This window comes from Orycteropus afer, unplaced genomic scaffold (genome assembly GCF_000298275.1).
Source record: "Orycteropus afer afer isolate SDZICR_OR568_19922 unplaced genomic scaffold, OryAfe1.0 scaffold00074, whole genome shotgun sequence".
In the NCBI taxonomy this organism is placed as follows: Eukaryota; Metazoa; Chordata; class Mammalia; order Tubulidentata; family Orycteropodidae; genus Orycteropus; species Orycteropus afer.
Window position 1 is genome coordinate 3,655,177 of NW_006921661.1, and position 26,790 is coordinate 3,681,966.

A 26,790-nucleotide genomic window follows, 5' to 3' on the forward strand; every position below is an offset into this window, starting at 1 on the left:
GAGGTTGCCAACTTGTTCTCGTGACAAATAAGAACATTTAAAACACAGTGGCGCGCACACACACACACACACACACACACACACACCCTGGTGCCCACAATGCATATTGCAATCATTTCAAAGTAATTTTTATATCCAAAGAGTAGGGCAAAACCTCAGGACAAAGAATATTTCTCTAAATAGAACAAACTTAGCTTTAGAAACATCCTTATTTTCCCACCTTGCCACAGACCGGTGAAAACATCAGTTGCAGCTGGGAAAGACTGAACCCATTCACTTTATGGATGGAAAGACTGGGGTTGAGAGAAGGGAAGGGTTAGTCGTGATTTCTCAGGGAGCCAAGGGCAGACCAGAACCGAAGCCCTGACTTTTGGTCCAGGCCTCCTGGCACTGTGTTCTTTAGAAGTGACAATTTTCGGTATGCCAATGAGATAATTGGGAGGCAAATCCTGGAGGTGAGGCACTGGGTGGCATGACTGTCTAAGGTGACTGGCCTCGAGGGGCAATGAAAGGAGGTCTGGCTGGAGGGCAGGAGGTCTAGGGAGCTAATTGACCCTGGGCAAATCTCTTCCTTGCTCTGGACTTGAATTTCCTATTGGTATAATGAGGCTAGACTTCCCTCATCCCTCACCCTGCAATCCTGCCATTCAGAATGCACAGGTTCATGGGCCACCCCTCCTAACCAATCTGTCTGTGCTATGCAGGTACGGTTCTCTTAGACAAACCCTATTCATTTTTTTCTCCTTTGACCCACAGCCAAGTTGATTCCTTAATTGTTCCAGGTGACCCCTGCTTATCCCATCTCCTCCCAGCACCCCAGAGACCTGGGTAATGGCTTCTCCTGGGCCTGAGTGCAGAGGGAGACATTTCCAGATACTAGGTGCTTTGGTGGTATAGTGCCTAAGGCATCTGACTACTAACCAGAAGGCTGGAGGGTTTGGGGCAATCTGCTTCTGTAATGATACTGCCTCAGAAACCCAAGGAGGGCTTGCTATGAATTGGATCCTACTTGACGGCAGTGAGTTTGGGTTTTTTTGTTTTGTTTTGTTTTTTAGGCATGGTGACCACACTAACTCTAATCACAGACCCTGTGTGGGGAGCACTGAAGGAGATCAGGCAGGTATAGGGTTAAAGCAAAAATACACACTGGATAATGAGAATCACAGCTACTGTTAATTGAGCCCTACTGTGTTCCAGGTCTTGTGTTAAACACTTTGCACAGTTTTATCCTACCACAACCCTGTGAGGTAGGTACTATCATTAGACCCCTTTACAAATGAGGAAATGGAGCTTAGAGAGATGAAAGAACTCGATCAAGGCCACACAACTAGCAAACAGCAGAGCTAAACTCTGGCCTGTCTGGCTTAATCTGTTGCTAAGGTGATGGAGTCACAGCTTAGCCACCAAAAGTCCATCAGGGCCCCACCCGGGACGTGTAGGGTGCCCTGCCCAGCCCTAGGCACTGACCGGAGTGCTGGCCGAAGGATGCCGTTGCCGATGACAAAGTGCAGCTTCTCCAGGTTGGAGGTGGGCCGGTCCTCCAGCATGCTGTTGCCCTGCACCGTGGACTCCCCATCATGCAGCCTCTTGGTTACCTGGGCCAGAGGGAGGGCATAGGTTGACCAGGGCAGGGTGAAGGGACCAGTGCCCTAGTCTGCCCACTCCCCTTGAGAGCAGCCCCAGGAATGAGCCAGGAGAGCTGGGCTCCCTGGACCCTAGGGTGGACACAGTGCTTGGTTCCTCCTTCACCCCTCAGCTTGTCGTCACCCCCACCCTGTGCGGAACAGAAGTTGGATCAGTAACAGCGCCACACAGCCCAGGAGTCTAGCCTGTTGCTGCCGCCACTTCTGAGGGATCCAGTTCCTATACAGCCTCCTAGACACCCCTCCCCAATTCCCTCTCCCTGGGAAGCCCTTTCAGCCATGATGAGGACTTGCTGGCTCCAAGTGTGACCCATTACCAGGGTGGACCCACACACACAACTTCTGACACCCAAAGGACACCCTGGAGTCCAACCCCTGGTCATCATCACCCATCACCAACACCCCTGGCCCTGAAATGAAGAGTTCAGACCTGAATTCTCACAGAATGAGTTTCTATTCTTCTGCCTCTCACAGCCCACACTAGCCCTAGCTCTGCCCAGAAGATACACCACAAGTGTGGGAGCGTGTCACCATGGTCACATTTACTGAGCACTCACAGCCATTGTTTCCCATCTTTGTCCTAGGAGCCCCATGGAATGGGCATTTCCTAAGATACCAAGTGGCAGAGCTGTGATTAAAATCTGAGGCCATGTGGCTGTAAGACTAGATTTGAGCCCCAAATGGAGCATAGGATAAGGGCAGGGCAAAGCAGGCTGTGGAAGCTCCAAAGGGGAGCCCCTCACTCTGCCATACAGAAGTCAAGGGAGGCTTCCTAGAGCAGGTGACACCAGGCAGAGAAGGGGAAGGAGGTATTTTAGGTGAAGGGATTGGTGTTAGGGGCATGAGGGAGCTGGTGCCCCTGAGCTGTAAATGTCTTGGTTTGTGTCTGCCCGACCTCCACCAGCCCGGGCACTCCAGTGCTTAGAGAAGGAAAAGTGACTAATGAAATGGATTTAAAAATTAACAAGCAAACAAATTAATAGTCTTGCTCCTGGATGAGGTCTCTTATTCCAGGGAAAAAAAATTCAGCATCTAAAAGGTCCTTGGATCAAAAGCAATCTAGTCCTTCCTGTGACAGGAAATGTCTTCCTTGTCACTATCTGCCGCTCCAACACCCCTGTTCTCTGAAAAGCCTTCTGTGACCCCCAGCTCCAACTCCTTACACTCCTGTCTGCCTGATGATCCCCCACACTGTCCTCTCCAGGTCAGCCAGGATCCTTGAAGACAGACAGAGTCCACTCGCCTCCTGCTCACTAAGCGTCCCTCCAGGCTGAGCCTTGCCCCAGCCTAGGCCATATGTGGCAGCCACCTGCAGCAGCCAGAGACTGCTCTAACCTCTTCTGTCAGTTTGGACTTCTTCTTCAGGGTCAAGTGCACCAGCTTGTGCTTCATGCTGCTCTTCTTCTGTCCATCGGGGAGCTGAGCCTGCACGAACAGGAACCCAGGTCCAGTGAATAGGCAGAATGTGATGACCAGACCAGCTGACAACATACAATGGTATCTACCACCTCCTACCCCCCAACTCCCACTCAGGAAAGTATAACCCATGCAAGGCCTCCCAACAAGTCAATACTGGCCCTGGCTTTGCCTGCAAAGCTCCTGTCCACTCTGCCTCACTGCCTCCTTTGGATGTGACACACACTTTACAGTTTACAACTTCCCCCATTTGTTCTCTGTGAGTGGTCAGAGTGGGGAGGGGATTGGCAGATGTGATTTTCAGGATGCTTATCCTATGAGGATCCTGAGCCTGGGGATATGAGCCTGAGAAAGACATCAGCCAGAGGGCACCTCACCTCGCCCTCGCCCTGCAGGGCCTGCAGCTCCCTCTTATATGTCTTTTTCCCTAGGGTCTCATAAATCTTGGTCATCACAGGGATCTTCTCGCTGCCATCACTCATGGCTGTGTGGTACTTGGGCTCAGGAAGGTCACCCATGAACCGGAGAATGGTGATCCAGACTGCTAGGGCTGCCTGGAGGAGGAGTGGGCAACTGGTCAGAAAGCCCATGAGGATGCTAACGTTGGCAAAATTGCCTGGTAGTTGGGGGAGAGGGCTGGAGAAATACCCACAGAAGAGCCATTCCCAGCCAATCATGCTACCATGTTCCTCAGTATCTGGCCCGTGTGGGCCTCACCCCCACTAAGCAACTGGTACAGGTTGCAGTCAGACCTGGGCTCCACCCACCAGGGCCCACCACCCTCAGCATTCACACTGCATCACCACCAAGGCGGAGTCCACAGTCCCAGGCCCTCAGTAGTGACCCAACTGGCAGGGTCCTCACCAGCTGGTCACCCTCATCATCATGGAAGAGCAGTGGCTGCTTGAGTGGCCGCCGTGTGTAGGTGTGTGTGGTGGTGCCCTGGAAGTAGGTGGCTGCAAACTTGGCGAATTTATACTCAGAGAGGTCCTCCTCATCTTCGTCGGGCAGGGGCAGGGCTGCATCGAGGTCCTCCTCTACCATCTCCCTCCGCCCACGTTCCAGGTCCTGAAGGAGACAAACAGGGTGCCCTGCCTTGCAAGCCTGGCCACCAGGAGGGGAGGCCGGGGCAGACCCAGAGCTGGGCTGCAGCTCTCCATTCTGTCCTTTCCCCAGAGCGGTAGAGAGCTGTTTGTTTGTTTTTGCTACCTAGACCCAGGCACATGACAGGTCCTCAATAAATGAATGAATAAAAGTTTGGGAGTGGCCCTGGAGAATGACAGTGACTGGCCCAGGGTAACATGGCAGGCTAGTGGTGGACAGGGCCCTGACCCAGTTCATCACTGCTTCCCTCTGCTCAGACAGGGCCAGGTGGACTTCAATGCAAAAGGGCACAAGAAGAGAGAGGGCCACTGGCCACCACCAGAGGTGCCTAGACTCCCCAGATAGACTGTGGAGGCCTCTGGAACCCCTATTCCCAGCTTGGTACCTCGAAGCCACTAGGTGCCTGGCCCTCCTGGCCTGGCAGGCCACCTGAAGTCCCCAGGAAGCCAAACATCTTGTCCACCATGTCTGAGTGATTGACGGGCTCATGGCGGGCCCTCTCCATCTGCTCCAGAAGTTCCTTCTTCCGCCGCGCCTCCTCCTTTTCCTTCAGCTCCCGCTCTGCGTCCTCACGAGCCAGTTGGGCCAGGCGTTCCTGGAAGGTTGGAGTGATGCAAAGGAGATGGGTGTCAGCATCTGGTACCACAACCTCAGGGGGCAAGCTCTCTGTGGGGAACCCAAGAGAGCCACCATATCCTCCATCCAGGGCCCTGCTGACCACTGGGAAGAACTACACCTCAGGCTTTTCCATGTTCAGCCATCACGGTCCAATGTAGGCAGATGCACGGTACTTCTGGCCCACAGAGAAGCCTCCTGACAAGCCCAGCCAGTAATCCCACCTATCCTTCCAGGTTTCCCTGGGAACTACCTCCTCCAGGAAGGCTTCCTGATTGATGCTCCCCCTGTCTGGAGAGGACCACATCAACCCAGGAATCCCCAAAGCGGAGGGTCCTCAGGAGTGCTTTTGGAAGCTGGGCAACAGCTCAGAGGCTGTAGATCAGCACTGTCCAAATATACATTTTCTTCCTACTTTTATTGTGGTGAAAACATATATATAACAAGACATTCACCAACATTAACAGCTTCCACATTTACAGCTCAGGAACACTGATGACATTTTTCATGTTGTGCCACCATTATTACTATTCTTTTCCAAAATATTCCACCACCATTAGCATAAATTCAATGCCCCCCAAACAAAACTTCCCCTTTTCCCCTCCCTCCTACCTCTGATAACCACTAATAATCTTTGGTTTCTATATCTATATATCTTACAAATATGTTGTGTGTTGTGTTGTTATGTGCCGTCGAGTCGGACTGAACTCATAGCAACCCCTCCTTGGGTTTCCAAGGCAGTATCACTACAGAAGTAGATTGCCCAACCTTCCTTCCGAGGAGTGGCTGGTAGGTTTGAACCACCAGCCTTCTGGTTAGCAGTCAAGTGCCTTAGGTACTATGCCACCAGAGCTCCTATCTTATAAATATACATTTAAAAAATTAAAAGGGATAAGTGAAGTGAACATTATTTAATATATGTGTTTTACCCATTTTTCTAAAATATTATCCTTTCAACATCTATATCAATATTTTAAAAATTGGTAATGAGGTATTTTGTATTTTTCTTCTTTTTTTGGTGCTGAGTCTTCAAAATCCAGTGTGTGTTTTATGCTGACAGCACTTCCCTGCTTGGACTAGCCACTTTTCAAGTGCCCAGTGCCACATGTGGCTGACGGTTCCCACATTGGGCAGCACTGCTCTCTTGAATAAGTGAAGGAAGGGTGCAGGGATGAATAGCCAGAGATGGATAAAAGCTGCTGAACAAATGAATAGAACTCTAAAGCACTGGGTTTTCTCAGCTCACCTGATGCTTGCGTTCTGCCTCCTCCTTGGCTTTCTTGGCACTCATCTCCTTCCGAAGCTTCTCCTCCTCTGCCAGCCGCATTTTCTCAGCCTCAAGACGCCGCAGATACTGAGGGGAGGCACCGTCGGGTGGGCAAAGCATGTAGCTGGTGTTGCAGCCCCACCCACCAGTTCACCTCACCTCCAACCCAGACTGAATCCTGGGACTGGGTGTGACTTTGCCAAGTAATTTAGCAGGTAGGGAAACTGAGGCAACTAAGAAATTCTCAAGGGGGTTGGGGGGAATCACTGATCCCAAAGCAAAACCAGGTTTGCCTCGGTCCCTTAAGGATTCACAAGAATGACTGGGACTTGGCTGGGTGGATGGAAATGGAGAGTATGGCCTCAGTTTATGCACTCTTCAGAGAAGGCAGGGGGCAAGTTCCTGCTTCTCTAGGCCTCAGCTTTCTCAGCCAGTAAATCTCAGAGCCCCTCAGAGAACACAGCCCTCATAGGTCTCTGAGTCACAGGCACTGTGAACTCGGGATCCCTCACCTCGCCCCTGAGGCGCCGGTGCAGCCTGCGGGCGATCATGCCCCGGGCGTAGGCCTGCACAGTGAGCACAGCCCAGAGGCGGTGACGGAAGGCCTTGCGCACCAGGTAGGCACGGCAGCGGGCCTGGAACTGGATGATGCGCCGGCGGGCCAGGCGGTACTGCTGGTGCAGCTTCCTGGAGTGGTGCAGAGCCTGAAGCCGCAGGAAACCCAGCCGCATCTGCAACGAGAGTCGCCCAGGGCTCAGAGCTTGCTGCCCCCATTTCAGACTGATCCTGCATCCCCCGAAGACAGAAAAAGTCTGTCTCCCTTCAGGCTGGAGCTCCCCTTAGTTAAGCTCAATTTCCCCTCAGACTGAAGTTCCCTAGGGAGTAGCTTTGATTTCCCTTCTCAGACCAAGAGCTGCAGCCAACTGGTCTCCTTCCTGATCACCTCCCCAGGCTCAAGTCCAGGTTCCAGCCCACGGAGGTCTCTAAGATCCCAGTGGGCACACAACCCACCAAAACATTCCAGAGGAAACCCAACAGACATTGCTGACCAGCTGGGAAAAGCCACATGAACCAGACCCAGACTTTGGACTGAAGGAATGCAAGGAGCTGGCTGGGGCAGTGGCAGGAGGCCAACCATGCCAGGCTGTCCCGACTCAGGCTGCCATAGCAACAGGGCTGGGTTCAAAGGCCTGCAGAGTAAGGAGCAGCCCCCTCAGGAGGCTTACCAGCCCGTAGTTCCTCCTGCAGTTGTGGCCTCGCCAATGTCTCTGGATCAGTGTGGCAGCATTCTTCAGCTTTAGGAAGTTGGACCTGAAACAGCAGCAGTGTGGTCGGTGGATCTAAAGGCAGAGAATCAGTGCCCAGAGGCGGCCAGACTACAGGTGGAGTCTGGAACCAGGAGACCAGGACTGAGTCCCAGCTCTGTAACTTCCCAGCTATGTGACCTCAGGTAAGGCTTGTAGCTTCTCTGTACCTCAGCTTCCTCATCTGTGAAATGGGTAGAATAATACCTGCCCTGCCTGCCTCACATAAGACCATTAAGGTAAGCATCAAAAGATGTTTGCTGAATGAATAAATGTGTGAATAATTAAGTAAATGAAGTAAAAGATGAAAAGCTTTGAGTAATTTATTACTGACTTTCTAACTTCCTCAGTTTTTATAGATGAGCAAAGTAAGACTCAAAGAAATTGGGACTAGAGCCCTTTCCTCCTGACTGACTGAATTTGATGCTGTTTCCCCAACAAACACATGAAGCTACTTCCAGAGGACAATAACCACCTTCAACTTGATGGAGGACAAGAACCACAGAGAACACACATCAGACAGCAGATGTCACAGAAGCTACAAATAAATAAAGGAAGGGTAAAAGGTGAATGTGAGTGAGCCAGCAAGCCGATGCCTGGGTGTACACATAAGCAAGTGAGCAACTGTGGAAGGGCGTGGATGGCTGCATGGACAGATGGATGGCAAGACAGATGGATGCACAGGTAGATGGACAGGTGGATGAATGGATGGACAGATGGATGGATGGAAGAACTGGCAGATGAATGGATGGATAGATGAACGGATGGACAGATGGAGGGAGGGAGTGACCAGGGGCAGGTTGGGGGATTTTGTGGTATCTGAATCATACTCTACAGTCAACCCTGCCAATATGTGAACTGTCACAAGTACACACATGTCCTTTACATGAAATATGGGATGCAACTTATGACATATAACTTTTCTTTGGGGAATTTTATCGAGACTTCCCAAGTGTGCATGTTTGTTTGTGCCCTTCGTATCCATGTGTGCATGCATGTAAGTGAGTTTACTGTGTTATTTAGCATTCATGTGCATGTATGAATCACATGTGATTCATGTGTGTGTTCTTCTGTGTTTGCATGATCATGCTACGATGTAGTTTTGTCCAACAGGAGTGAGGGTTGGAGGCTTAGGGGTAAGGAGGGGAAGGCAGGAGAAGGTGGCAGGGCCTGTGTGTGCATGTGTGTGTTGCTTCTACATACAGGCACAACTCATTTTATTGCGCTTCCCAGAGTTTGTGTTTTTTACAAATTGAAGGTTGTGGCAATCCTGTGCTGAGCAAGTCTATTGGTGCCATTTTTCCAACAGCATGTGTTCACTTTGTGTCCCTGTGTCACATTTTGATAATTCTCACAATATCTCAAACTTTTTCATAATGCTATTGCACACTTAATAGACTACAGTATAGTGTAAACATAACTTTCATATGCACCAGAGAACCAGAAAGTTCAGGTGACTCAGTTTATTGTGATGCTCGCTTTACTGTGGTGCTCTGCAACTGAACCCACAATATCTCTGAAACATGCCTGTGTGTACATGGATGTGCACGTTGATTCCTAATGTTGGTGCTGGGGGAGCAGAGGTAAGCCAAGCACATGCACACACACCCGTGTGTGGGCTGCGGTGGGTCGAAGCTGGGCTCAGGCACATACCTGTCTTTGAACCCTCGGATGACCTTCTGGAGGAGGATGACTCTGTCGGTGATGGCCTTGTCACGCTCCACCTCCAGCAGCATGTCGTGGTGGTCCTGGAGGGCAGAGCTCCTGAGTAATGGACCACTAACATCTCCTCTCAGGCCACCATCTCAATCCTGGGGCCCTCTCTTTCTTCACTTGGAGCCCAGGCTTAGGGCTTGACTGGGCCCCATAGGATCCCAGGTCAGCTCTGGCCCCACAAGGCAGCTTCCCATAGGTATGGGTACAAAGAAAGGTTGAGACTATTTTCCTGAGCCTGGGTGGGACAAATGGAGCAGGAGTAGCCAAATCCCACTGATAGAGCCAGGGGTCCCAATAAGCATATATACTGGCTTCATCTCCATCGCTGTCTCTGCCCAAGACCCTGCTCTTCTGGGTATCTCTATGGTGCCGGCCTCTGTCCTTGGTCAAATCACCATCATTTCTATCTAGGGTCTTGGCAGTAGCCTCCTAACCAGTCTTTTAGACTCCCTTGGCTATGACCTTTGGTGATACCCCACTGTTTCTGGAGTCAAGCTGGGTTCCTCATGCTGGCACTCTGGCCTTCCATTATTAAGTCCTACTGACTTCTCAAACCTTTCCTTCTCTCCCTCTGAGCCCCAACCCTCATTCCAGTTAGATAAAACTTCATTTACTCACTCAATACATATGAACCAAATGTCTCTATGTGCCAGCACTGTGCTGGGGTAGTACCACAAAGGTCCCCTCTCCTTGGAGAAGTTAGAGTCTCATGGGGGAGCCACATCCATGAAATCATCACTTCCAGACAGGGCCTGACACCGAGAAGCTCCTCAGTCAAGACATTCATTTTTGAATGAACAAATGAGAACTGAATGTTTGGTCTCTCAAAAGAAGGGCCCATTTCTAAAGAACCCAGAGAAGTGAGGATGAGGATGATGACAAGCTTTAGAGCTCTCTGGCCCTGGATGCCATAGGCTTTCTGCCTTCCCTTCTTTACCACCCAGGCCTGAACATCAACCAACCCGGGCTGGAAACTCTGCTTTCCACTTCTGGCCTCATGACTTTGGGCAACTCACTTCTCTTTTCTGAGTCTGTTAAATGGAGATCACAATTCCTACCTCCAAGGGTTGTTGTGAAGGAGCTCTGGTGGCGTAGTGAGTAAGGCATTTGGATGCTAACCAGAAGGTCAGTGGTTCAAACCCACCAGCTGCTCCTCAGGAGGAAGATGAGACAATCTAATTCTGTAGAGATTTACAGCCTTGGAAACCCAATGGGGGTTGCTATGAGTCAGGATCAACTCGATGGCAGTGGATTTGGTTTTTTGGTTTAAGGTTGTTGTGAGGATTAAATGAGCTCCTGGATGAAAAGCACCCACTGGGGGTGGCACACAGGGTGCTGTCCAGGGGGCAGTAGTGAGTTGGGAATAGGCCTGTTTCTGACATGGAAACAAAGGCTCAGGGAGATAAAGGGACTGGCCCAATGTTCTTGGGCTAAGAAGAAATTCCATTAGCTCCCTCTAGCTACAGCAGATTCTTCCCTTCCTTCCCCACAGCTATCGTGCTCTGCTCAGTCCTCCACCCCCACTCCGGAGGAAGGCGCCCAGCCTTGTCACCCAGGACAGCCAGAAATCCAGTACAGCAGAAATAGAAATGGGAAACCCAGAGTGCTGGGGTTTATGCTGTCCCTGCTGCAGCTGCTGTGCCCCAAAAAACTCCCAGCAACCTCTGCTCCAAGGCCACCTCTCCCCACAGCCTAGCTTCCTGCTCCCAGTCCTGCTCCCCACCCCTAGCTGCCCAACTCCCAACCCCAACTTCCTGCCCAGGCAGCTGTGGGAGCCAGAGAGCTCCAGCTGCAGACTGTGTTATGAGGGGCCGACAACAGCTCAGGCCACTAATGTGTGATGGAGAGTAGCCAACCACAGCGCAGGATGAACCCTGACTGGGAAGTACCCTAAAGATAAACCCAAGAGTGCCTCAACACATTTACAACCCATTTTACAGACAGAAAAATCTGGCTTAGAAAGGGCCAGTTACTTGGCCAGAATCTCAGGGCAAACAAACACAGGGTTGAGATTTGAAACCAAACCTTCATGAAGGCCTGACAAATAATCCCCCCTCTAGCCTTTGGTTTTCTAACTGGTGGTCAGTGTTCTGCACTGGGGGCTCTGGGGTCAAAGCCTCTACAGGTCATCCAAACCAAAACTCACTGCCACAGAGTCAATTCTGACTCAGAGCAACCCTATAGAGCATAGTAGAACTGCCCTACAGGGTTTCCAAGGCTGTAAATCTTTATGGAAGTAGACTGCCTCATGTTTCTCCCATGGAGCAGCTGTCGGGTTTGAACCACTGAACTTTGGGTTAGCAGCCAAATGCTTTAACCACTACACCACCAGAGCTTCCACTGCCATCGAGATGATTCTGGCTCACAGCAACCCCCCATTGGGTTTCCAAGATGGTAAATCTTTACAGAAGTAGATTGCTCCATTTTATTTCCCCAGAGCAATTGATGGGTTTGAACCACCAACCTTCTAGTTAGGAGTCAAATGCTTTAGGTACTGCATCACCAAAGCTCCTTTCTGTAAGTCATCAAAACCAAACAACCAAACTCACTGCCGTTGAGTCGGATCTTATTCATAGCGACCCCTCCTTGGGTTCCCAAGGCAGTATCTCTACGGATGTAGATTGCCCAATCTTCCTTTTGAGGAGTGGCTGGTGGGTTTGAACCTCCAGCCTTCTGGTTAGTAGTCAAATGCCTTAGGCACTATGCCACCAGAGCTGATATCAAATACTGATTTCCACTCCCCTACTGAGGAGGTTTTATCCCACACTTCTCCAGCTTCTCCTGGCCACAGACTGCAGGGCAGGAAGGATTTCAAAAGCCCAACATTGACCCCATCTGATGCTGCAACTTCCCCTATAGTGCTCACCTAGGGATCTCCCCACCATGGGCAAATAAATGGGTGGACGGACAAACAGATAGATGAACAAACAGATGGGTATACAGGGAGTTAACATCCCACCCCCACCCTAATGCAGAGGCAGAAGCTGGGCTCACCTTCAGAAAGATCTTGGTTTTGCCAATCTGCCAGTCATCATGGGTGCCCAGCACAGCCTCAGCCATGCGCTGGCATGTCCCCCGGAGGTCATCCTGGGTAAGGGGAGCATAAGGGAATGGGAGACTTGCCAGTGGTAAGTCCACCTGAGCTCTGGTAGTGTAGTGCCTAAGGCACCTGACTGCTAACCAGAAGGCTGGCGGTTCAAACCCACCAGCCACTCCTTGGAAAGAAGGTTGGGCAATCTACTTCCGTAGTGATACTGCCTCGGAAACCCAAGGAGGGGTGGCTATGAGTCGGGTCTGACTCGAAGGCACATAAGAACAACAACAACAACAAGGGCTAGGAGGCAGGGTTCTCACCTAAGCTCTGTCTTTGGCTTGCTGTGTGACCCAAGCCTGTCCTGCTGGTGTCCGGACCCACTGATCACAGAGCCTTCTCCCACTCCTAACATGTATCCACTTGGCAGTCTTAGCCTCACCCTAATTACACTGCCACATGTGAAGTACACACTAGCCAAGCATGATGATCGAAGCCCTCTGATGCCTCCCACTGCCTGAACCCCCCATCTTCCCAACTATACCCGAGGGAGGTTGACATATCATGTCCAGACCACTGTCCCAGTAAGAAAATGGGCCCAGGCCTCTTGCCCAGCCTAGGGCCGGGATCTTCCTCTCCCCACCATCTGGGCACCCAGCCCTGTACCTGCTTGTAGGCTGGCTTCACTCCGGGCAGCAGCACACGGTACCGTTCCACGAACTCCACAAAGCTGTAGCGGATAGGGTAGCCAGCCCGGCGGATTCGGATGGTCTCCATCATCCCCGAGTACCGCAGCTGGCGCACGCAAAGGTGCCGATCAAACAGCTGTCAGACATAGAGCCATTGGCATCAGGGCCGGAGGCTTCTCCGGAGAGGCCATCCCTGTGCCCCATTTTACCTGCTTCAGACAAAGGCCCAGAGAGATGGAGGCCAGCGACAGATGAGCAAAGCCAGGCCTGGAACCCAGGCCTGCAGTTAAAGCCACACAGCAGCATGGAATGGGAACCCTCTTGGGGGTAGAAGCTATGTGCTTTGGGAGCACAGAAAAGGGACTGCTTAATTCCCCTTGAGAGATCTAGAGTGGGCTTCATGGAGGAGGTGGTCTTTATTCTGAACCATGATAGGAGAGGGAGCGTTCAGGGAGGGAATGGCAGGTGCAAAGGTGTGGAAGCCTGAAAGCATAGACTTGTTGTGGGACTTTAAGGGAACTGAGGAGGCCAACCCAGATTGTGATGATGGTTGTGCATGTAGCAAGTGCCTTGAGCAACTGCACGGGGTGCACTTCACATTGTACATTTATAATTCACATCATAGCCATTGTACATTGTAGCCATTGTACATTTATAGTTACTGAGACAACTTTCTGGCTCTTGACAATAACATGCCTTGTTGTTGTTGGGTGCCGTCGAGTCATCTCCAGCTCATAGCGACCCTATGCACAGCAGAACGAAACACTGCCTGGTCCTGTGCCAGCTCCATGACCCCTGCTATACCTGAGCCCATTGTTGTAGCCACTGTGTCAATCCATCTTGTTGAAAGCCTTCCCCTCTTTCGTTGACCTTCCACTTTACCAAGCTTGATATCCTTCTCCAGAGAATGGTCTCTTCTTACAACATGACCAAAGTAGGTGAGATGAAGTCTGGCCATTTTTGCTTCCAAAGAGCATTCGGATTGCACTTCTTCCATGTCTTAAGGCATTTTAAGTTGTCTTTTGTGACAGGAACGAGAGCAGGGCTGTCCTCCCAGAGGCTATGGAGCAGAGGAGGGCCAGGCTAAGGAGACTTGGCTTCATCTCCAGTGGGATGGAAAGCCAGGAAGGGTCTAGAGCAGGGAGTAATGGTTAGGGGTCAGATTTGTATTTGAGAACGATGTGGGTCCATGTAGTGGGGGTGGGGAGCTGAGCTAGAAGGGGTGAGAAGTGAGGCTGGGGAGCAGGACAACAGTGATGAGGCTGCAACAAGGCCCAGGCCACAGATCCTGAGGTCTGGGCCGAAAGAACGGCTCAGGAGGCATTTCAGAGTCAGGAAAGATGGTCCCAACTGCCTTGGCAGGGCCCAGACTGTGGTCTCCCTGGGCCCCTGCCTTAGATGAAGAGTTTGCTGACATCCTCTATGACTCTCTCGCCCTGCAGACCTGGTCCAGAGCCCATGAGGGACAGATGTCACCCACTCTCGGGGAATGTTTTCCAGGCAGGGGGCAATGGGTGGGCCAGTGCGTGCAGATGGCCAACTTCCGCAGTCTGTTTCCTCTCTGTCCCGGCCACTTTCCCCAGCCCAGGCCTGGCCTCCTGCCTTCCTTCCCTTCCCAGACCCCAGACCTCACGGCCCCAGCTTCCTTCTAGGCCTCCCTGCCAGTAAACAGCACCTCCCAGAGCTGTGTGCTATGGAAGGAGAGCTCAGAGGGAGGCAGTGGATCCAGGCTCCAGGTTCTGCTCAGAAAGCCGGGTTCAAGTCCCGTAACTACCCCCCCACACACACACTCCCTAACTCCTGCCCCATTCTATATCTCTAGGGGCAAAAGCAGTTCTTCCATCTCCAGGCTGTCATGGAGGTTAAATAGAGCTATAGAGAGACCATCTAAGGAGCGCTGTTGGCACAACAGTTAAGTGCTCAGCTGTTAAATGAAAGGCTAGTGGTTTGAACCCACCCAGTGGCTCCCTGGGAGAAAGACCTGGCAATCTGCTTCTGTGAAAGATCAAAGGCAAGCAAACCTTATAAAAACCAAACCCACTGCTATCGAGTCGAGTCCAACTCAGAGCTACCCCACCTTGGGGTTCTGTTTCTGAGACACTGATACTGTTTCTGAGGCAGTATCACTACTGAAGTAGATTGCCCAACCTTCCTTCTGAGGAGTGAACTGCCAGCCTTCTGGTTAACAGTCAAGTGCCTTAGGCACTATGCCATCAGAGCTCCCAAGAAAACCTTATAGGATAGTTCTACAGTTGCACGGGGGTCTTTGTGAGTTTGAATTGACTCAACAGCACCTAACATTGAGCTAGAGCTGGGCACAGAGAAAAGGCCTTTCAGAAGAGTCAAAAGTGAGAATGTCTCCAAACAGCCAGAGGAGGAGGTGGTGGTTAAGCTGGGCCAAAGGAGAGGGAGGCTGCCAAAGGAGGGGCCACAGCAAGGACCAGGCCATCGTTTACTGAGCAATTACGAGATGCCAGGCAGTCTGCGTGTGGAACACCCACAGGAAGTAGGTATTATTATCCATCCCATTTCACCTGTGAGGAAACTGAAGCATAGGAAGATTGAGTGGCTAATGTAAAGTCACCCAGCTTGTCAGTGGTTGAGCCAGGATTTGAACTTGGGCCGGGCCCACTTCAGTGGTTAAGCCAGGATTTGAACCTGGGCCAGGCCCACTGCAGCACCTGGGCTCTTCCCAGTGCACCTGCTGCCTCCAATAAATCTGCAACCTTGTCTTATCAGCCCTTCAGGTGGCACTGCTATTCCTCAAAGAAGACAATGTCACAGGGCATCCAAACCCCACCTTATCCCACCCTATCCCCCGCTGTGCCCCAGCACCTCCCTGTCCCACTCCAGCCTGGCCCCCAGGCCAGGCCACTCACCATGGGCTTCTTGAACTCATTGGGCTTGATGCAGCGCACGAAGAAGGGCTGGCAGGCACCCAGTGTGCGCATCAGCAGTTCCAGCGACCGCTTGAACTGGCTGCTGAGTGTGGGGGAACGCTTCCTGGTCTCTGCGCCCTGGGGGGACGAACGACAGCAATGGGTGAGGCTGCTCCTGCTGCCCTCCACCCCTCCCAGCCACTGCCCAGGAGGGAAGTGGGAGGAGAGGTCAGTGGGGTCACAGTCAGCCCGAGCACTGGGAGATTTTCCTGTGACCCACAGGTCCTGGGCTAGGGCTTGGACCCCAGGCACACCCCCTCTGGGAGCCTCTCAGGACCTCTAAAGGCATCATGTCCGGGCCAGGAGGAAGTGAGCTGCTACCAGAGAAGCATTTAGGACAGGGAATCCGGAGCCCTGGGTTCCACTTTGGTGCACCAGAGGATGTGGGCAAGACACAGCCCTGAGTCTCAGTTCTTTCCCTTCTCTGCATCAATGAGTAGGTGGGCTTGGTCATTTTGGGACACTGGGGTCATAGAGAGATGAGGTTAGACAAACCTCCATTCATATCCCAGCCCAAACACATCCTAGCTGTGTGACCATGAGCAGGTCACTAACCAGCGCTGAGCTGATTTCCTTGATGGGAACAATGCCATCTATGTACTGACAGGGCTGTGATGAAGGTCAGAAGTGTGTACAGGGTCTGTCTCAGTAAATAGCCAGGGAAATAGGGCCACTCCCATTTAAAGAACCCCTGGGGAGGGGAAGAAATAGGGGAGGGGGGCTGCTTGTGACCTCTCCCCTGGTCGTGGGATTAGCTGGTTACCAGCAGGCTGGGGGCAGGGCAGACCTGGCTAATCCTCCTAAGAAGGGCTTGGGCTGGCTCCCCCACCCCCAACCCCAGCACCGTGCGGCATCAAGGCTTCCCCAAGGGTTCTGTGCTTCACAGCCGCTATCTAGGGTCAGCGACCCTCTGCACCTCCATGCCTTCTTGTGGCCCCGCTCTCAGAATATTGTAAAACGAGGTAGGGAGGGGTGCTGGGGGAGAATGTAACCAGCAAACAAACAGGAAGCAAACCATCTCAACTGAGTACATAGAAAACTGGGCCTGGAAACCAGACTCTATTCGACAGCACTTTATGCTGGTGTTTTTCTGACCATTTTCATTTGGGTGAGGACAATTTCTATTTTAAGACTCATGACTTTTTTTTCTGATATCCTGTGGTACTGAAAATCAGAGGTGCAGATATAGGGGTTTTGGGGGAGGGCTTTTTTTTTTTTTTTTTTTTTTTTTTTTTTTTTTGAGGGGTAAGCAGAGATGTTTAATCCATAGTAAATTTAGGTAATATGCCACATAGTGGATGGAACTTGCCAAGAAATAGCAAAAGCTTGGTATTCTGAAATTCATAGTTTGACATTTCAATTTTATTTGGAATATATTTTAGAATTTTGCTGAAGGAAGCTGGGGAATATTTGCACTGTGGTAGCATGACAGTCAGATCTGGGGCCCCAGGGCTGCCTTCAAATCTGATCCAGCAGCACTGGACAGGGAGCTGCCCAGGTTTGACCTACACACACACACACACACACACACACACACACACACACACCCTTCTTGGGTTTCCTGGTCATCACACTGGAACAGCTTCCTCTTTCCTATCTGTCTTCCCTGCTGTGAGGATGGGCTGAGTCTACCTGGTTTGCTGCTGAGTCACCAGGGCCTTGCACAAGTTGAACCGAAGTGTTTTCAGGCTTCCTCCCGCCATCCATGGGCTCCCAGAGATTGTCCTCTTTCCAACTGCTCAAGCCAAAACTCTAGGATCTACCTTAGATGCCTTTTTTTTTTCTCTCACATCAGGTATACCAGCAAATCTTATTAGCTCTACCTTCAATATATCCAGAACAGGACCTCTTCGGACTACTTCCTCCACTACTCTGATCCAAGCCACCATCACCTGCTCACTCAGATGATAGCAATCACTTTTGAATTGGTCTCCCTGCTTCTGTCCTCTACATCACCTTCCACTATCAACATAGCAGCCAGAGTGAGCCCGTTAAAGCCTAAGTCCTGTCGTGTTCTCTCCCCACTCAAAGCTCTCCAGTGCCTTCCCTGTTCACTCAACATGAAAGCAAAGAGGTCCTCGCCAGAACCTACAAGCCTCACAGGATCTGGTCCCAATACCTCTTGGACCCCCCCTCCTAGCTCTCTCTGCTACCTTGCTCACTTCCTTCCAGCCACTCCAGCCTCCTCACTCTTCCCGGAAAGTATCAGGTAGGTTTACAGTTTAAAAAGCCCTGAGGGCTTCAGCATCTGCTGCTCCTTCTCCCTGGAGGTTCTTGCTCCAGAATGCCAGAGGAGGCTTCCTCACCTCTTCTACGCACTGTTCAACTACTACCGCAGCAGTAAAGTCTTTCCTGGAGCCCTGTTCAAAATTGCAAAGCCCTACTACTGGCATTTTTCTCTCCTTAATTTTTCTCCATATCACATAAGATGATTTGGCATGCTATGTGGTTTATTTCTTTGTTTGCTTATTAATTACTTCTCCCTTCTGCTAGACTCTGAGTTCCATGAGTACAATTTTTTTTTTTTTTCCAGTTTTGTTCACTGCTATGACTTTGGGACCTAGGACCATGCCTAGTACAAAATTGGCACTCAAAAATATATGTAGATTTACTTAAAAACCAAAAGAAAACGATTTCATTAAAAAAAAAAATGGGCAAAGGACTTGAACAGACAGTTCACCAAAGAGGGTATTCAAATGGCCAACAAGCACATGAAATGATGTTCAACATTGTTAGCCATTACGGAGATGCAGATCAACACCACAGAGATATCACCTCACTCCTATTAGAATGGCAATGATCCAAAAAAATAAATAAAAATTGGGAAAGAATAGGTGTTGGCAAGGTTGTGGAGAATATATTAGAACTCTAATCCATGGCTGATAGAAGTGTTAAATGGTACAGCCTGAGTGGAAAGCAGTTTGGTGGCTGCTCAAAAAGTTGTATAAAGAACTACCCTATATCCCAGCAACCCCAGTCCTAGGTATATACCCAGAAGTGAAGGCAGGAATGCCAACAGAAACCTGGACACCAATGTTCATTGCAGCACTTTTCACAATAACCCAAAGGTGGAAACAGCTAAACTATCCAACAAATGAATGGATAAACAAAATGTGGTATGCACACACAATAGAATAGTACACTGCCATAAAGAGAAATGAAGTCCTGATGCATGCCACAACATGGATGAACCTTGAAAATATCATGCAAGTGAAATGTCAGTTGCAAAAAGACAGACACTGTATGCTTTCACATATATGAAGAAAGCAAATATATAGAAACCAAAGATTATTGACAATTACCAGAGGGAGGGGGAAAGAGGAGTTTCTGTTTTAGGGTCATCAAGTTTATATCAGTGATGATGAAATATTAGGAAAAGAGTAGCAAGAATGGTGGCACAACATGAAAAATGTTATCTATGTTATTGAATTGCAAATGTGGAAGTTGTATTGGTGAATGTTCTCGTGTGTATGTTTTCACTACCATAAATGAGTGTGTGTGTGTGTGTGAGAGAGAGAGAGAGAGAGAGAGTGAATGAGTGAATATGAGTTAGGAAGCTATAGGATCTGCTCTTACTTCCCCATCTGGGTTTCTGACTTGGTTTTATTTCATTGAGAGGAAAGGCTGATCTTTCTAATATTTGTTGTTTTCTGGGTTAATCTACAGATGTTTGAGGATGGGGTAAAGATAGAAGTGAGAAGTCAAAAGGCCATGGTTAAATAGCCCATGGAGGGGCTCTGAGGGCAGATACCTGACCAGGACGTGAAAGGGACTGGGAAGTCATGGGCAGGAAGAGGCCACCTGCATAAAAAGTGAATAGGTGTCAGTCCCGTGGACTCAGGGATATGTGATCAGGGTTAGATATTAATCAAGGGATGCTCAATGCCCTGGAAGAAATGCCTTCGTCACTGCGAGACTAGTCCTTCCATCAGCAGTGGCTGGGGTGCGGCTGCCTGTGTTGCCCCAGGGAAACACATACAAGCGCAACAAAATAAGAATTCAGGGGTCAGGGTCACCAGCACAGGGTGTGTGTTCAGATCACATTTCTTCTTTCCAGGATGGCTGTGCTTACAGAGACAGCACAGTACGGTCTAATAAAGCAGGGACTTTGGAAATCTCACTTTGCCCTCACTTGCTGTGCGACCTGTAGCTAGTCCCTGCACCTCCCTGAAACAAAGCTTGGCTCAAATCCCCATTGTGTCACTTACAAGGTGTGTGACGTGGAGAAAATGCCTTGGCCCCTATGGGCCCCAGTTTCCTGTACAGGGTTAATAGTATTTACTTACAGAGTTGTTTTGAAGATTGGATGAGATGATAAATATAAGTGCTTCACTCCTAGCCTGGCCTGGAATAGGTATGCAGTAGATATAATCAGCATCAAATGTGACACTTCGTTGCTGTTGTTAGGTGCCATCGAGTTGGCTCCAACTCATAGTAACTCTATGTTCAACATAATGAAATACTACCCAGTCCTGCGCCATCCTCAATCCTTGCTATACTTGAGCCCATCATTGCAGCCACTGTGCTAATCCACCTTGTTGAGGGTCTTCCCCTTTTCTGCTGACCCTCTACTTTACCAAACATGGTATCGTTCTCCAGGGGATGGTCCTTCTGACGCTGTTGGGTCCTAATTCTATGCTGCTAAAGCTCCCTCAGGAATGGGCCATTTCTGGAGACCCCAGGCATTGAGCCTCGATCTCTGGGTGCTTCCTCCATAAATGGTTTCTAGTTCCAGGGGAGAGTCCTAGAACAGAAAGCATCCTAGAGAAGACCTCAGAAGCCTCTGGAAGCTTTGGAAAGAGAGAGGATGCTGGGAAACAGGATTGAAGAGAAGGGGTAAGAGGAGAAAATGGATTCAACCAGAGTACTGTCTGAGACCAGAAAGAACAGATGGGCTGTGATTGGGATGGGGTCAGGGGAGGATTACAGAGAAGAGAAAAAGAGTTCAGAACCAGACCTGTCTCTCACTGATGCTGTGCCTACAATATGTGGGCTTGGGAGCAGAACTCTCCTGGTGTACTGGGGCTTCAGGAGCCTAGCGCCAGTTCTGAGGGATGCCCTTCATTCTCCCATCAGACAGCTCAGCCACAGAGCTGGCCTATCCATGAGCAGGAGGGAGGCCTCCATCTAGACAGCCCCCTGCTCCTGACATGCTGGGCTCTTGTTGTGATGCCTTGGTTTTATGAGTTGTTTCAGAGCTTCATAAGGCATAGGGCAGCAGGAGGATGCACTGGAGGTGGGGGTACCATTGAGTAGTGCAGGGAAGGAAGAGGGACTCAACATTACACCAAATGTGGGATGATGTCAGCATTTGGCGGAGAAGAAAAGGGAGGCCAGGTGGACAGCAGAGCTATGCTAGGTATCCCACTACCTATATGATCTAAAGCACCCTGGGGCCACAACCTGAAGATGGTAGTTAGGACACACCAAGAAATGCTGTTCCAGGGAATAAGAATGTCATGGGGGCAATGGCTTCTAGTCCCAGACCTTCCTCTAAGCCTCAGTCCTTCCATCTGGAAAATGCTGAAAATACCACCTGCCCCTCCTGCTTGGCAAGGTTATCAGAGGATCTCACCAAGTTGTGGCTGTAGAAATGCTTAGTTGGGCCTGATGGAAGGAGCAGGGAGAGACACCCCAAAGAGACTCAAAGACGGGATAGGGGAGAGAACCCAGCAGAAGAGTTGGGAGATCTTAGTTTGATTCCTGACCCAAGGGTCACTAGGTATCTGGGCAGGTCCCTGGCCATTTCTAGGACTCAGTTTCTTCATTTAAGAAACTGAGATACCAGCAGCACACGCAACTCAAAAAGCAGAAAAGCAGAAACACTCCACAAACCACGCCACTAAAAACGCACTCCAAGAAAAGAAGCAGCAGCCCAGTCCCGGGGCCTTGGATGCCTCTCCTGCCATCTGCAGCCCCGGGTTGTGTCTTTTACCTTCGTAGAAGCTGATGACTGGCGGAGAGTGCCCGATGAATAACCACAGAGAAACTACAGCAGGAACCACAGTGCATGGCGAGATGGGGAGAGGAGGGAGCAAGGAGAACATGGTGGGTCAGGAACCAAGGTCAAGTCCACCATGAGGGAGGATGACTCTCAGGGTAGAGGTATGGGGTCCTGGCAACTCTGTGACAGCTGGCGGTCCCAAAGGCAGGGGGCAGTGCTGGCACCTGAACAGGCACCGATGGGTAGGTTCAGCCCTCTCCATAAATCATTCCATGCAGCCATGGGGACAGAGGAACATATGAATAAAAAGGCATACAACCTGCAGGGAAAAGTCCACCAGATTGCTGCCCTAGGGACTAAGGAAAGGGAGAGGGGTGGCCAGGGCTTGTGCCAATGTGCCCTTTGTGCTGGTTTCTCTGAATCCCCCTCTCCTTCCTACATCTCCTGAGAGCTGGGCATGCTCCTTTCACCTGTGCTCTCTGGTAGCTACTAGAGGTCTGAGAGTGTACCTCTGAGGTAAACTGAGTGCTAATCAGACTCTGCTCTCTGATCCTTCTCTGGGCCTTGCACCCCTGAATCAGTGCAACAAAAGACCAAATGGGAGGATCTTGACAGTCCCTCCAGGCCCCTCCTGGACCCATAGCAAAACACTGTCCCCATTCTGTGGCCTGAGGAACTCAGCTGAAGCTGTTGGACAAGGGCAAGTTCTAGCCACAGGCCTGGCTTCTGGGGGCCCTTTCCTCCCAGTGGGAATCCCCACCCTGAGCATTACCATGGCAACGTCAGCCTGGAAGATCTGCTTGATGAACTTGTTCCGAGAGGAGTGGACCAGCTGGATGATGTCTCCATGCAGGGTGTCCCGGTTCTTCTCCAGGAAGCCTGGGCAAAAGTGAAGAGAGGTCAATATTCACATCCATTTTATAATGGGGATACGGAGGCCTGGAAAGGACAGAAGCTTGCCCAAAATCAGAGAAAGTGAAGGTTCAGCAACAGGCTTTGCACCTAATAGGCTATGCTGTTTAAGAGAAGTCAATCTCTCACCCCATTCAGAGCCTCAGTTTCCCCATACATACTGTTATGGATTGAACTATGGGCCCCTAAAAGATATGTTCAAGTCTTAACCCCTGGGATCTGTGAACATGACCTCGTTTGGAAATAGGGTCTTTGGAGATGTTATCAGTTAAGTTAACTTGAGGTCATACTGGAGAAGGGTAGATCTTCAGCCAATGTAATTGATCCTTATAAAAAGAGAAGTGACATAGATAGAGAGGCAAGACCGTCACATGAAAACAGAGGTAGATATTGGAATGATGCATCCATAAGCCAAGGAATGCCAAAGATTGCCAGGAACCCCCAGAAACTAGGAAGAGGCAAGGAAGAATCTTCCCCAGAGCCTTCAGACAGACCACGGCCCTGCTAATTTAGACTTCTAACTATGTGACAATAATAAGCCACCCAATCTGTGGTACTTTGTTCCACTCACCCAAGGAAACTAATACGTGAACAAAAGAGCATTCAGCCCAGTGCTTCCTCAGGCTCCTCCCCCTCTGCTATTCCAGGACCCCAATGTCTTTCTCCTGGGCTGGACAGGGGAGTGGAGGGAACATAGGAAAAAAAAGACAGCCAGCCTTGACAAGCTGCTTGTACCTTGAGTCTCATAGTAGACGATGCCTGCAAAGTGATTGATCCCAAATTGAGTCTCGTGATTGTTCTTGGGGGGAACGTAGTTTGCGTTGAGCTTGTGCTGGGAGTTGAGCTTGTGCAACATGGTGGTGTCTGTGCCCTATGGGAACGGGGGGCAGCTGCTGAGCCCACTCTCTCTACCCCACAACTCTCCACCAGGCTTCACTGTCTTTCTTGCCTTTGCTTTTCTTTGTAACACCCTCTTCCATCTTTCTCAATGGCCTCTCCTGCTTTATTTATACTCCACACAGGAACTCTCTGAGCCTCCATTTCACCTTCTGGTAAGTGGGTGAATCAGAACTAGACAACCTTGAAAGTCCATTCCAGTTTAAAAAAAATCTATTTCCTATTGTTAAAATCATGGGAGCTATTTCCTCATCCTCTTTTCCTCAAGACATAAGGAACTACCATTGTCTGAGCACCTACTCTGTGCTTGGCATATGCTCAGTTTTGTATTATTTGGCCGAGAGCCAATTGGGCTGTAGGTGACTCCTAAATGTAGATGAATGTGTTCAACTGGACCCCAGAGCAGCCTTAAGATGTAGGTATCATTAGTTCAATTTTGCAGATATGCACAGCTGAGGCTCAGAGTGAGACTGCTCCCCCATCAGCAGGTAGCAGTGGCAGGATCCCGTCCTACTGCCCGCCCACCTTGGGGAACTTGCTCTCCTCGTCGATGAGGGAGATGATGTTCATGGGCTTGTTGGCAATCATGTCCAGGGCGTCCTGGTTGTCAGTGAACTCAATGTGCAGCCAGTCGATGCTCTCCAGGTCATACTCCTCTTGCTCCAGCTTGAACACGTGCCGCACAAAGAACTGCTGCAGGTGCTCGTTGGCGAAATTAATGCAGAGCTGCTCAAAGCTGCAGGGGCACAGGGGAAGGTAAGGTGTTGTTCAGGCCCCTGCTCTGCCACTCAGGGCTCCAGCTCTGCCTTGATGCGAGTCACTCTCATCATCAATCCTCCAACCTCTGAAGTGGGGAGGGAGGTCAAGTTCAACCCCACAATGTACAGAAGAGGACATGAGGCCCCCTGAAGGCAGAAGACTTGCCCAAGGTAACTAAGTGAGTCAGAGGGAGAGTTAAGGCTAGAACCCAGGGCATAGAACCCCATTTAGGACCCCTTCCCTTGAACAACCAGACTCTTTGGAGAAGGCTGGGTTACTGGCAGGCAGGATCTCAAATCCCTGGCAGAGCCTGGAGAAGAGCCAAGACACAAGACACATAAAGAGATTTCTGGAGTGTCAGCAGGAGGTGGAAGGAACTGGCAGGATTTGGTAATCACAGGCTTGGCTGCCAAGCCATGGGCTCAGCACTTTCCTGGTGACACTTCATGCACGCAGTGTCGGGGTTCTGGTTGGTGGAGGAGGGCTTCAAGATGTCGGAACATCACAGAAAGTGAAGTAGTTTTTCAGGAGTCACACAGCTAGGAAGTGGAACAGAGCTGGCTGCCTCCAGCCCCATGATGCATCTGGGCCTGCTCCATCCATCAGCCCCTCACATTGCCTCCAAGAGGCAGGACCCCATCCCAAGTATGGCTGAGACCCCCTGTGTCAGCCAGTGCTCAAGCTTGCCTCAGGCATCTTATCACGTCCATCAAGGGACCTTGCAGCTTAGACACTGGGCAGAGATCAGCAGGAGTCAGTGGGGCCTGGGGATCAGGGGACCCTCCCCAAATGTCTAAGATGGTATAAGAGCCTCCCTCCTAGGTTGTCCCATCATCTGCTGGCCTTAGCTAACCCTGGGAAGGAGAAGAAACAGGAAGGGAGGGAAAGGGTAGAAGGAGAGAGGACCTACTAGAATCACTGAAGTCAAATTTTCCAACAGCCTGGCAGTCATGTTGGAGGCAATTAAATATGGTCTAAAGGGAGAAATGTAACATTTCTTACATCACAATTCACATGGGGAAGAGCCCCACGTGGTACCTGTTCACAGAAAAATTCTCAAACCCAAAGATGTCCAGGAGGCCGATGGACCGACGAGAGTTCTTCACTTCCTGGGAGGGAGGCTTGTAAATCGCTGCATTGATCTTGTCCACAATCCACACAAACAGCCTCCCGTAGATACCCTGAAAGGTGGTCCCATCAGTCCCTGGGCCTAGCCACACCCACCTCCAGGAGAAAGGCCGCACTCCTGGGCCCCACTTTCCAGGCCCCGGTGACTTCAATTCAGCCCCTTCCATGGAACAAACAATACGCTGACTGGCACCTCATGTCTTTACTCAAGCTTTTCCCTCTTCTTGGAGCTCCCTTTCCTACTTGAACAATTCCCACCCATTTTTCAAAGCTCACTGAGATGTCAGCTCCTCTGAAGGCTGTCCTCCTGGCCTTACAGTCTGGGAAGGAGCCCTCGTTTGGGCTCTATCTCTCTGTGCATCACCCTCCTCAGCTTTGAGTATCTCCAAGGTCCCAGAGCCCAGCGCCGGGTCTAATGAGGGGAGGGGCTCAATGGGCAAATGCAGGACTGCAGAAGCCAGAACTGGCTCCTCATCAGTGTCTTCTGCAATGAGACCAGAGAAGGTAGGAACCTGGGGTGGGAACCAAGTGGCCAAGGAACTTGATCCAGAGTGAAGGTCAAGGGGCTCCTGGTCAAAGCAGGGTGAGGGCCTGAGGGCACAAAGCTGGGAAGTCCCCAGGAGACCATGAGGCCCAGTCTTATAGGGTGAATGGAAAGCTGGGGTTCAGAAAAACAGACATTTGCCCAAACTCCAGAGAGAACCATGGCTGGAGCCTGGAGTTTGGCTTCAGGGACCCCAGGGCAGGTAAGGGTCAGGACCCAGCTGTCTGCTCAGTTCTGTAGACTCCTTGGTGACTGCCCACCAACAGCTAACCTCCCTATGGGCAGAGAGAGCAATTAGCCGTCCTACAAGCAGCTCACCTTGACAAAGGCGTCACGCACATCCAGTGCCTGCTCCCTGCTGAGTGGGGTGGACACCGTCTCCCCACGGGTGATGAGGGTGCGGCTTGTCAAGCAGTTCATCAAGTCCGAAGGGTTTACCTGGTGTAGACAGCAGCAAGGGGCTCACCCTGGCTGACTGCCACCTGCTGGTCTGTCCCTCCCTCCACTCACACCCAGACCCATGCCTCCTCTGCCCCCACTTTTTAACCCAGGCCTTTGTGTAGACTCTTCCCTCCATTAAGAATGCCTTTCCCAGGACCTCATAGCCTAATCCTCCCCTCCACCAAAACTGTCTCAAATGCTGCCAGAAAGGATCTCCCTCCTTAACACTGGCTCCCCACCCCCAACATGCTACCTGAACCTCCCAGGTTTGGTACATTAGACTGTGAGCTCCCTGACTCTGGCAGAGCCTGTTGTTATTGTTGTTGTTATTTGCTGTAGAGTCGGCCCCAACTCACAGCGACCCCTCCTTGGGTTTCCGAGGCAGTATCACTACGGAAGTAGGATTGCCCAACCTTCCTTCCGAGGAGTGGCTGGTGGGTT

General features: G+C 50.7%; 1 protein-coding gene across 1 annotated transcript in view; it reads right to left on the reverse strand.

The window, feature by feature from the left end:
- MYO7A (myosin VIIA) overlaps positions 1-26,790 on the reverse strand; it is a 69,562-nt gene that overhangs the window by 25,651 nt on the left and 17,121 nt on the right. Inside the window, exons 10-26 of the mRNA XM_042780956.1 lie at positions 26,227-26,346; positions 25,275-25,417; positions 24,003-24,213; positions 23,316-23,451; positions 22,441-22,547; positions 15,665-15,802; positions 12,763-12,921; positions 12,060-12,152; positions 9,003-9,097; positions 7,272-7,356; positions 6,558-6,776; positions 6,025-6,132; positions 4,549-4,758; positions 3,924-4,127; positions 3,437-3,613; positions 2,979-3,068; positions 1,468-1,595 (exon numbers count right to left, since the gene is read on the reverse strand). Of these exons, the coding sequence (XP_042636890.1) occupies positions 1,468-1,595; positions 2,979-3,068; positions 3,437-3,613; positions 3,924-4,127; positions 4,549-4,758; positions 6,025-6,132; positions 6,558-6,776; positions 7,272-7,356; positions 9,003-9,097; positions 12,060-12,152; positions 12,763-12,921; positions 15,665-15,802; positions 22,441-22,547; positions 23,316-23,451; positions 24,003-24,213; positions 25,275-25,417; positions 26,227-26,346 (2,423 nt within the window). The remainder of the gene's footprint in view (positions 1-1,467; positions 1,596-2,978; positions 3,069-3,436; positions 3,614-3,923; positions 4,128-4,548; positions 4,759-6,024; positions 6,133-6,557; positions 6,777-7,271; positions 7,357-9,002; positions 9,098-12,059; positions 12,153-12,762; positions 12,922-15,664; positions 15,803-22,440; positions 22,548-23,315; positions 23,452-24,002; positions 24,214-25,274; positions 25,418-26,226; positions 26,347-26,790) is intronic.